General features: G+C 49.6%; 1 protein-coding gene across 1 annotated transcript in view; it reads left to right on the forward strand.

The window, feature by feature from the left end:
- Positions 1 to 12,097, forward strand: part of CSMD2 (CUB and Sushi multiple domains 2) — a 299,960-nt gene that overhangs the window by 82,096 nt on the left and 205,767 nt on the right. Inside the window, 1 exon segment of the mRNA XM_029080287.1 lies at positions 2,175 to 2,382. Coding sequence (XP_028936120.1) covers positions 2,175 to 2,382 — 208 coding nt within the window.

The following is a 12,097-nucleotide window of genomic DNA, read 5'->3' on the forward strand; positions in this document are numbered from 1 at the left end:
CACAGGGACATGGTAAGCATTTAAAAAATGCCATTATTATTATTAATGAGCTTACAGTCTAGAGATGAGCTTACAGACTAGAGCGTATGTTCCCATAAGGTGGAGGAAATTCAGAATCCTGGCTTCCCTTCTGCTACATGATGAAAATGGGCAGAGAATATATATATATATATATGTGTGTGTAATAATAATAATAATAATGTTGGTATTTGTTAAGCGCTTACTATGTGCCGAGCACTGTTCTAAGCGCTGGGGTAGACATAGGGGAATCAGGTTGTCCCACATGGGGCTCACAGTCTTAATCCCCATTTTACAGATGAGGGAACTGAGGCACAGAGAAGTCAAGTGACTTGCCCACAGTCACACAGCCGACAAGTGGCAGAGCTGGGATTCGAACTCATGAGCCCTGACTCCAAAGACCGTGTTCTTTCCACTGAGCCACGCTGCTTCTCCCAAGTGTGTAGGTTGCGGAGGGCAGGGAGAGGGGCTTGACAGGGTAGGGGCCTAGCTTCCCAGGTGGCCTGAGGTAAGTCCTGGACAGTGTTATCAACGGTAAGTCCATCTGGCTTCCAGGAGGACGATTCTCCCACCATCGGCTGTCATGCCTGGATGCTGGCCACCTCAGTGGCACGATACGGGTGCCGTGTTGGGCTGGACCCAGATTTATCCCCATTCTGCCTCTCCCTGATCCTAGCCCCTCAGTTTTGACCAATCGTATTTGAGTGCTTAGTGTGTGCAGAACTTTGTTCTAAGTGCTTGGGAGAGTACAATATGACTAAACGGACACAGTCCCGGCCCTCAGCGAGTTTACGTGGCCACCAACCCTACATCTAAAAGGAGGATCCAACGCACCCCCCCCCCCCCCACCAGCCCAGTCACTCAGCGCTGAAGCCACAGGCAGGGAAGCGATCCAATGAAGGAATAAGATTGGTCAATAAGGAGGACATCCCCACCGCCCTCTGAAGGGTCCCAGTCCCCACACCAGCCACGAAGGCCTTGCTTTCTTGACCGGTGGTCAGTCTGTCTCCGATAGCGCTCACCCAGTGGATTCCCGGCACTATGGGACTTAGTTTGGTCCTGTAGGCTCTAAACTCTTTGTGGTCAAGGAACAAGTATACCAACTCTGTTGTACTGTGCTTCCCCAAGCACTTAATACGGTGCTCTGCACACAATAAGTGCTTAATAAATACCACTGATCGATTCCAGCATTCATAGAAAAATCTCAGTGGCCATTTGAAGACTGAAACGGTGCCCAGGATTGAATGTAACTCTTGGCACTGGCTTTCCCAAAGGATGCTTCTCCCTGCAGCTAGAGACGATTCTCTTACTTGCCGTTTGTCCTTTGATCTCGGAAACTCAAGTAGCAATAAAGCAAATTTAAAGGGAAAGTAAGTACTTTACAAGCATCTTTCAGAGAGATCAGTGTGGAGCTGTAGGGAAACACTCCAATCCACACTTCACACATGAGACATGTCAACTGCACTTCTAGTGATGGGCAGTCAGTTCAGTGGATGTGGCAGGGCAGAGTGCGGTTTCTCTGGGCACAAAATGGAGACACATTTTGCCACTGCCAAGGCCCCCTCCCTCCTCCCCTCACCCCCTGCCCTTCCTTTCCTGAGCCAGATGGCATCAAATACTCGGTTCCAGCCCAACTTCATTTGATTCTTGAATGAAAAAAAAATCCACCACCGACTCATGGGGATTGAGACAAAAATTCATTTTGAGTTCCGCTCCTTTGCCCCAAGGATGGTGCAGGAGTCGTCATAATAATGGCATTTATTGTGCACTAACTCTATGCCAAGTGCCTGGGATAGATCCAGGATAACCACACAGGGCTTACAGTCTAAGCAGGAGGTCGAGTAGGTGTTTCATCCCCATTTTAGAGAGGAGGAAACTGAGGCCCAGAGAAGTTGTGACTCACCAAGGTCACCCAGCAGGCCTGTAACTGAGTCTGGACTAGAACGCTGGTCTCTTGACTCCCAGGCCCGCACTCTTTCCGTTCGACCTGGCAGCTTACAAGCCTGTCGGAAACAGAGACCCCTCATCTGCCAGTCACCCGTGGGCCGTTTCTCCCTTCTGGAGTGGAGGTTGGGGGTGGGCTTCGGGGTCTAGTCTGCCAGACTGAACCCTCTCTTTGTCTTCCCGCCCCTGCGGGGCTTGTTTTGCGTTTGCAGCGGACGACGCCTGTGGTGGGACGTTGCGTGGGCAAAGCGGGATCATTGCCACTCCCCACTTTCCCTCCGAATACAACAACAATGCCGACTGCACCTGGACCATCCTCGCCGAGCTGGGGGACACCATCGCCCTTGTCTTCGGTGACTTCCAACTGGAGGATGGCTACGACTTCCTGGAAGTCACGGGGACCGAAGGCCCCTCCCTCTGGTAAGAGGAATGCACTCCCCTCTCCTCCTTTGTCTCCTCTTTCTTTCCCTCCTCTCTCCCAGGGAGAGATTCCAGCTATGGGGAGAGTGTTGTACGCACGTGGCGGTGATGTTGACATCTCGGTTGTCCATTTTGTGGAGGGAGCAGGATCTGATCCGAAGCAAGTCCTCGCTGGAGGAAAAACACAATAAGTGAGAGCGGATGAGTGAGCGTGGGTAGATGGAAGGGCAGAGAGCGGCTGAGCTCGGCTGGCGCTGGTCCGGCCCAGCTGGGATGGAGGCCGGTTGTGTGGCAGAATAGCAGCCCTTTGGTCTCTAACATTCTCTGGTGGGGAATGGGAAGCTGCTCTCCATGTTCTCCACTCGGATATTTCTATGGCATTTGAGCCCACTCCCACCACCGCGACCCTAGTCTTGGGCCTATGACCAGTCTAGAAACTGGGCAGGGATTTTCTCTTTGTTGTTGAATTGTACTTTCCACGGGCTTGGTACGGTGCTCTGCACACAGTAAGCGCTCAATAAATACAATTGAATGAATAAGTGAATGAATACGAGGGCCCCGTTAGCTGCTCTCCTCGATAGATTGGAGGAGGTAGACTCCGGGAGACCGGCACGGAGGCTAACGCGATGGTCTAAGGTTGATGAGGATGGTATCTGTTAAGCGCTTACTATATGCCAAGCACTGCTTTAAGCGCTGGGATAGTACAAGGTAATCGAGTTGTCCCACATGGGGCTCACATTCTTAATCCCCATTTTACAGATGAGGTAACTGAGGCACAGAGAAGTGCAGCGGCTTGCCCGAGATCACACAGCAGTCACGTGGCGGACCTGGGATTAGAACCTTCTGACTCCTAGGTGTGAGCTCTATCCGTTAGGCCACGCTGCTTCTCACAGATGGGGATGGGGAAACTGGACCGACCCTAGCTCCGCTCGCTTCTTCTCCCTGGGGCCTATGCTGATGCTCTGTGACCCTTGCGTTTCAGATCTTAGCATCTGTTGTTGAAGCAGGAATTGTGCCCATCCACCCCCCTGCCATTAAATTATAAACTCCCTGGGGGTATGTGTTTGTCATATCCCAAAACACACAGTCCAGGGCCCTGTAGGCAAGCCACATGGCTCTGGAAGTTTCTCGAGGGCAGGGGCTGTTTTGTTTCTGCTTAGTCTACTCTCCGATGGCTAGACAGAGAAGTAACGTGGCTATAGGGAAGAAATGCGGCTTCGTGGAAAGAGCACGGGCTCTCAGGTTTATTTCTGGTTGGCTCCTCAGCTCAGCCGGACCCCGGACCTTCTCCTGTGTTGTTCTTCTATCAACCGCCAAACACGGTCCCTTCTCCCATTGACTTTCCACTCTGGGGCGGGTGGATTAAATCCGGCAAATAATTAAAGGAGCCAGTCAGCTCTGCTGGGCTCTAAGATTAAATTATGATTATTTACCAGGCCGACGTCAGGACTGTGAACGAGAATGCATCCGTTACACTAATTTATACGCGCGGCACAATTACGGAAAGAGAAGATTTGGGGGCCGAGGGGAGATATACGAGTGCAAGGGTGCGGCCGTCTCCGCTGAACCCCCGGTTTATAGCTCCCCGGACCCCGCTGAAAATTTGATGTTGCAGTTTTATGAGTCCACTGTTTTTATTAGCATACATTAAGATTTTAGGGCGCTGTTCCATTTGAGTTATTCCGTTCCGTATTAGGGAACGAAGAGACGGCGCATCCCATTAGGAGAGGATAAATGGGCTTCTTCCCATCCATCACCCGACGTGGCTCCGATCCCTTGGTAGGGTGCCTGGGGGGTTGGAGGGAATATTGACCGGCTACTATCTGCACAGAGCAAGGGGGCAGTGCTACATAGGGGCTTTTGTGGGGAGTGGGGGTTTTGGGGGGCAGACCTCGCTGGGCTGGGGTCTGTCCAGCCCAGGGTCTGGTCTCCGGCAGGAGCCACAGGAGGTGTGGGAGAGTCACGTGGAGGTTGCTGGTCAGCCTTGATCAATCAATCAATCCACGGTATTTATTGAGCACTGACTCTGTGCAGAGAGAGCACCGTACTAGGTGCGTGGGAGAGCACGGTAGAAATGGTAGACATGAGCCCTGCCCTCGGGGTGCTTACAACCTACTGGCTGCAGAGCTCTGTGCTGAGTGTTTGGGCGAGTACGGTAGAGATGGTAGAGACAATTCTTGCTCTCTAGGAGCTGCAATCTGCTGAGTACAGAGTGCTGTATTAAGCGTCTGGGAGAGTATACTAGAGTTAGTAGACATGATTCCTGCCCTCAAGAAGCTCACAGTCTAGCCGAGACGGACCCTAAAATAAATGACAGAGAATCTGTAAGCTCCTTGCGGCCAGGGGACGGTGTCTACCAACTGTGTTGTATTGTACACTCCCAACTGCTTAGTACAGTGCTCTGCACACAAGCACTCAGTCAATACCGTTGATGGAGTGATTGTCCCCGCACTCTCAATAAGTGGGAAATGGCAGAGGAGACCCAGGTGGCTAAACCAAATTCTCTCCGTGGAGGGGGTTTTTGGGTTTTTTTTTTTTATTTTAATGGTATTTGATAAGCATTTACTCTGTCAGGCACTGTACTAAGTGCTGGGGTAGATAGAAGCTAATTAGGTTGGATACAGTCCCTGTACCACATGGAGTTCACAATCCCCATTTTACAGATGAGATAACTGAGGCACAGAGAAGCGAAGGGACTTGCCCGAGGTCACAGCAGACAAGTGGCAGAGCCCGGATCAAAACCCAGTTCCTTCTGATTCCCAGGCTCTATCAACTAGGTTACGCTTCCTCTCATGAAGCACCGGTGGTGATTGGACAGGTCCCAGGGAGACGTCCACAGGGCCATTCGGTCAGTGGTATTTATTAAGTGCTTACTGTATGCAGGGCTCTATACTAAGAGCTTAGTACTGCCGAAAACTAGTCCAGGGTAGTCCCACGGACACGGTACTGAGGCGCTGTGGCTCGAGAAAGTCAAAACTAGTCTGTGTGGCCACCATGCCTGTGAGGACTCACTTTATCTATTGGCAAAACAGTGGAGCTTCCAAGATGGAGCGGGCTTTTCCTCCAGACCTGGATTTCCAGGAACCCACATGCCAAAAAGGCTTGTAGTTCAACAGACTCTGTGCCGTTTTTCAAAGGCAAAAACTTTCCTTCCACCCCCCAAGCAGAATGACCAAACTCCTCCAAAACCCAGTTCTGGACGCCAGTTTTCTGTCCCCTTGAGTTTAGTCATTAAATTTATATGACTCATTTCTTTTCCGGCCCCCCCGTTCCCTCCACAATTTTTTTTTGCCTCTGGGAAGGCTGAAACTCTGATCTACTTTCCAATCAATTTAATATGATTCAGTTTGAAAACATTACTAGAAATCTCGTTTTTTTTTCCTTTCTCTCCTTTAGAAAAATCTCCTTTTAATTATTAGTCATTTGGCAGATGGAAATCTGGGCCACATAAAATCATTTTATCTGAGCAACTCCTAACTAAATATTTCATTCAATAAACATCAGGCCCACTTTTAATTAGGATCAGAAGAGTTTGCCAGTGGAAAAAAAAACCATGCGACCTTTTTTCTTTATTAATCGTGATTAGTATCTCTCTCTCTTATGCATTGTTGTCAGTGCATAATAGCAGCAGCTGCAGTGGCTCGAAGTCAAAGACCAGAGTCTCAGAGCAGGGACGGGGTCCCTGGGCTGGGAAGTCACTGACCCTCTGGAGGGTACCAGGGCTATGATAATAAATGTGGTATTTGTCAAGCACTTACTATGTTCCAGGCACTGTACTAAGCACTGGGGTGGATACGAGCACATCGGGTCGGTCATGGTCCCTATCCCACATGGGGCTCTCGCTCTCAGTCCCCGCCCAGTAGGCAAGCTCCTTGAGGGCAGAAATCATTCATTCATTCAGTAGTATTTATTGAGCGCTTACTATGTGCAGACCACTGTACTAAGCGCTTGGAATGTACAAATGGGCAACAGATAGAGACAGTCCCTGCCCATTGACGGGTTTACGGTCTAATCGTGTCTACAGGGTTCTGGACACAGGAGAATGTAAGGTGTTTGCAGGTAGGGATTGCATGTACTTACTGAACTTTACTCCCCCGAGCTGTAAGTGTGGGGTTGGAACCATCCACCTCTACCCACATTGATTCCCTGGGAGTTGATGGTTACTGTGACACAGTTTTCCCATCACACCGAGAAGTACTCTCACTCGAGAAGCAGCGTGGCTCAGTGGAAAGAGCCCGGGCTTGGGAGTCAGAGGTCATGGGTCTGAATCCCGGCTCTGCCGCTTGCCACCTGTGTGACTGTGGGCAAGTCACTGAACTTCTCTGTGCCTCAGTTCCCTCATCTGTAAAATGGGGATTCAAAACTGTGAGCCCCACGCGGGACTACCTGATCACCTTGTATCCCCCCAGCGCTTTAGAACAGTGCTTTGCACATAGTAGGCGCTTAACAAATACCACATTATCATTATTGCTATATCGCTTGCATTAAAAGGGACTGCCCTATGTGGATCAGTTGCTTGGATGCTTCCCCTGCTGGGATTAACATGGGAAAAGCTCCCAGATCTTCCCTCTCAGGAGTGGCACCCAGCTAGTTATGGTGGGGAAAGAGTACCTTCACCCAACCCTCAATCGATCAGTGGTATTTATTGGGTTCTTACTGTGTGCAGAGCGCTGTACTAAGCGCTTGGGAGAATGCAATATAGCAGAGTTGGTTGACATGTTCTCTGCCCACAACGGGTTTACAATCTGGATGAGTTTATAGTATAGGTGTTCAGCGGCAAACCTTTTTAGGCGGCCTGGCGGACTACCCCTTTGGCCCAAATGGCTTTTTAATCCAGTTGAAACAGGGCTAATAATAATAATCTTAACAAATACCAACATTATTATTATTAGCCCTGACTCAACTGGATTAAAAAGCCATTTGGGCCAAAGGGGTAGATGTGGGCTAGGAAGAAACCTTGGTTAAGCAGGCCACGCTGCCGGGCTGACACCGAGCCCATCCCCAACGTGACCCAGAGTGAGGCGGATTTGAGTGCATGTGGGCTGTTGCGGTGTGGCCCAGTGGACGTCACCTGGGCCTGGGAGTTAGAGGACCTGGGTTCTAATCCAAGTTCTGCCACTTGCTTGCAGGGTGCCCTTGGGCAAGTCACGTCATTTCTCTGGGCCTCAGTTTCCTCATCTGTAAAATGGGGTTTCCATACCTGTTCCCCCTCTAAGACCATGAGCCTCGTGTAGGAAGGGAGCTGTGTCCATCCTGATAAACGTAAATCAGCACATGACATAGAGTAAGTGCCAAACAAATGCCACAGTAAGAATTTAATCAATTACACTCAAGCAGGTGAAGCTGGAGACAGATATTCCAACTTTTCTGGACATTCCCATTCTCCCTCCCTTTGGAAATATGGTTGACCACTGGGGAGACAGAGGCTGAAATCAGCCCAAGTGGCAGCCGCCTCTCACGTCTCACATCTTTCTTTTGTAACTCTCGCCTCCCGCACACCCCACTTGAGCACCAGCTCTGTGGAGCTCTGTCCCGGGCACTTCCCGGAGGCTAAAGCCCCTGGGGCCTGTCGCTAATGAGGTGAGAGGTCTTCCAGGGAAGGAAGAAGTGGAGGATTTCATGAGTGGTTGTCTCCTCTGAGAAGGTACTGATCCAACTAGCCAGCAGCTGGTCTTTCCGAAAGCCTGCTCCAAGCCGCCCACAGACCCAGAGAGGATTCAGCGGCAGGGAGGGAGGAGTTGGGCCAGTTAGATGGCTACTTAGGCCTCCCTCCCTTCAGCCCCCTTGACCTGTGAACTCGGCTCTGTGTGCGTTATCAGGTGTCAACAGCAGGGAAGAGGGATTAGAGGGGTTGGCAGTGACCCCACAGCTTTTGGAAGCTGGAATAACAATCATGATAATCGTAATACTACTGATAATAATGATATTAATGATATTTTTAAGCTCTTACCGCGTGCCAAGCACTGTACTAAGCACTGAGGTAGATACACGATTATCAGGTCAGGCACAGGCTGACCCTGACCCACAGGGAGCTCATGGTCTAAGGAGGAGGGAGAACAGGGATTTAAACACCATTTTATAGCTGAGGAAACTGGGGCCCAGAGAAGTGGAGTGATTTGTCCAAAGGCACACAGCAGGCAAGTGGCAGAGCTGGGATTGGAGCCCAGGTGCCCTGGCACCCAGACCCGGACGCTTGCCACTAGGCATCACTGCTTCCCTCAAGGATTCCCATTCCCAGGCTCTGACAAAACTCATGAACTTCTAAGTGGGCCCAGAAAGACCCCAGTCGGTGGTGTTACCTCAAGGAAGCCAGCCATCCATCCCTCCTCCTTCCCCACTAAAAGAGAGTAACTTCTCTCCTACTTTGGTGAACATAACTTCTCTCCCATTTTGGTGAGAAGCAGCGTGGCTCAGTGGGAAGAGCCCGGGCTTGGGAGTCCGAGGTCATGAGTTCGAATCCCGGCTCTGCTACGTGTCAGCTGTGTGACTGTGGGCGAGTCACTTCACTTCTCTGTGCCTCAGTTACCTCATCTGTAAAATGGGGATTAAGACTGTGAGCCTCATGTGGGACGACCTGATGACCCTGTATCTCCCCCAGCGCTTAGAACAGTGCTCTGCACATAGTAAGCGCTTAATAAATACCAACATTATTATTATCGTTAACACCACATTTCACCGTATCAATTTGTTCAAAATCTGTGGCCTGTGACCGTTGAGAGGGATCGTGCTGAGTGGTTCAGTAGCAGAATCCAGTGCTAATGTGATGAGGTAGTTAAATTGATTTTTTTTAAAACCTCTTTAGGCCAATTGTCGTTAAGCCTTTGTTTGAAAGGAAAGATTCTGGGTTCCTACATTTTTACCACTTTCTCGACTCAGGAGGCTGACTAGTGCCAGACGGTTACCTAATTGCGACCTCACAGCCCCGGGGCCGTCTCACTAACAGTGGCGTGAAGCCTGGTGTCCAGGTGCCAGTCAGTTGACGATGATGACAAGCGGTCATTTCTGGGTTTGGAGCAGGAAGACTCGTGTCTGTAGCAGAAGCACAGTTGATCTTCCCTTTCAAGCTTGGGCGGTAGCAGGGATCAACAGGATGGAGCCGTGGAAACCGGTACTTGAGTCAGTACTTGCTTGTCCACAGCCATATTGTATTGCTCCTATAGGAGGAGGGAGCTTGTTGAAAATTGTTCATTCAATTCATTCAGTTGTATTTATTGATTACAACTGTTAGATGTAATCCCTGCCCACAAGGAGTTTATAGTGCATAGGATGTCCCAGAACTACCCAGCTCCCCACAATCGATCAATCAGTGGTATTTTTGAAGCACTTAGTAAAGCCGTCCCCGTCTCCCAATCGTCCCAGATTTTCTCTCCCTGTGTTTACTTTCGTTTGGAAGTTAGCCAGCGCATTCCGCGATCACCTATCTCCACAGCAGCGGACCGTGGAAGATGAGCTGGCGGGTATCTTGAAATAACTTAGCCCATCACCGGGAGAGCTCTGTTGAACAAGTGTGAAAAGTCCGCTCTTTGGTGGAATTAATTAGGCCCCCTTGTTAAAGGAGCCAATTAAGCACAGGGCATTTTTATCTTCAACTCAGCAGCACTGAATCCTTGTTCTTATTTTTCTAAGGATGATGAGTTCAAGGCAGAGAGAGAGAAAACAACGTGGGGCGGGGAAGGGGAGAGATTAATGTGCTCTTCTGTTTCTGTGTCAGTGATGTCTTCATCGTGATGTGTGAATAGATTTTTCTCATTCCATTTGGGGTGTTTTATTTTTTCCAAGAGCTTGGTGATGATTCCAAGTCATCCCTGTCTAGATAAATACAACCTGCAAATGGGTATTTGAGGGAGAAAGGGTCCATCGTAGCGAGTTGGTGACAGGGCTGTGGCTAGAGAGAGAATGCTAACTCATAATCCAATGTCCAGCGAGCATTTCCACGAGTTTCTGTGGAAGTGGGACCCTCAGAGGGGCACTGGCAAAGTGAATTTGGAGGTATGTGGAGGTTCTGCCTATTGGGAAATAATTCCAAATTTCCAGATAAATGTGGCCTAGTGGAAAGATCACGGGCCTGGGAGTCAGAGAACCTGGGCTCTAGTCCTGGCCCTACCACTTTCCTGCTGAGTGGTCTCGGGAGAGTCGTTCAACTCCTCGGTGCCTCATTTTCCTCATCTGCAAACTGGGAATTCCATACCTGTTCTCTCTCTTATTTAGACTGTGAGCTTCGTGGGGAAGAGGGGCTGTGTTTTTCCTTATTTACTTGTATCGGCCCCAGTGCTTAATACATTGCTTGACCCATACAAAGTGCTTAACAAATACCACAGTTATTATAGTATGGTGCTCTCCCTCTGCCATGACTTACCAGGAATTCCTCTGGCCACTTTCACCTCCTTAATGAAATACACCGCCTTCAGGGCCTCGATGATCGGGGTCCCAATATATAAACAAAAACAAACATTCCTCCTGAGGATCACAGAAATTGATTAACCAAAATAATCCCCTCCACTCTGCCCCCTCCCCAGAAAGCCAACATATTCATCAGGTTTTGTCTTTCTACATCAGATCTGCATATTTAAACCCACTCTGTATTCTCTCCACTTCTTACCAGATTGAGCTGTAAAGCCCTTTGCCTCCAGGTTTAACAGTACCACCCACTCTACCAATCAATCCAGTGGTATTTATTGAGCACTTACTGAGTGCAGGGAGCACTGTACTAAGCACTTAGGAGAGTCCAATACAAGAGAGTTGGTAGACAACAGGGCCCCTGCCAGCTACCAGTTCCAGGACACACAAGGAAAACGGCAGATTGCCACTAGGCATCACTGACCCAGAAGCAGATTGACTTTCCAGGACCACTCACCTCCACTTTTCTGCTGGGTGGCCTTCGGCAAGTCACTTCACTTCTCTGGGCCTTAGTTTCCTCATCTGTAAAATGGGGTTCACTCCCTGTTCTCCCTCCCCATTAGACTCTGAGCTCCATGTGGGACGGGGACTGTGTCCAACCTGATTATCTTGTGCCTTCTTGAGCTCATAGTATAGTGCTTGACATCTTGGAATGCTTAGCAAGTATCACACTCATTGTTCATCAGTGATTTTAGTATTCCACAGTCCAGAGCCTGCTGCCACTCCAGAGGCTCCACTAAAATGTAGGTTGGTGTACAGTGGGAAGAGTTTTGAGCCTATTTGATGCCAACACCACTGGTCACCAAGTGGGTCATTTTAACCTGGTTTAATGTGAAGTGTTTTTCCCTTGTAAGAGACGTCATTTCTGTCAAACACACTTAAGAGGGGGCCACAGCACCCACTAAACCACCTGGGTGTGGATATCCATTCCGCCGTCCTTGATCATTTCATATTTTGGTCTAAATGTGACCAAGAGGTTGGCTAGGAGAATTTCCACTGGACAGACGATGGTATACTGGTCATTCCACATAGTAAGTGCTGAACAAATACCATAATTAATTGATTAATTCCAGGCTTACTGGAGATGGGTGTATGATAGCCTTTGTGGGCAGGAGACTACATAATATATACCCCCCGCCCCTGCTCCCCACCTCCAGTTCAGAAACAGAAATAGGACTAAACACTGAGAGGAAATTTTCCCAGATCTTGCCGTGCCCTCGGTTCGAGGGCAGTGAGGCCTAGTGGAAGGAGCGCAGGACTGGGAGCTGGGGGCCTTGGGTTCTCATCTCCACTCTGTGGTGTGACCTTGGGCAAGTCG

The sequence above is a fragment of the Ornithorhynchus anatinus genome, chromosome 16, assembly GCF_004115215.2.
Source record: "Ornithorhynchus anatinus isolate Pmale09 chromosome 16, mOrnAna1.pri.v4, whole genome shotgun sequence".
Classification (NCBI taxonomy): Eukaryota; Metazoa; Chordata; class Mammalia; order Monotremata; family Ornithorhynchidae; genus Ornithorhynchus; species Ornithorhynchus anatinus.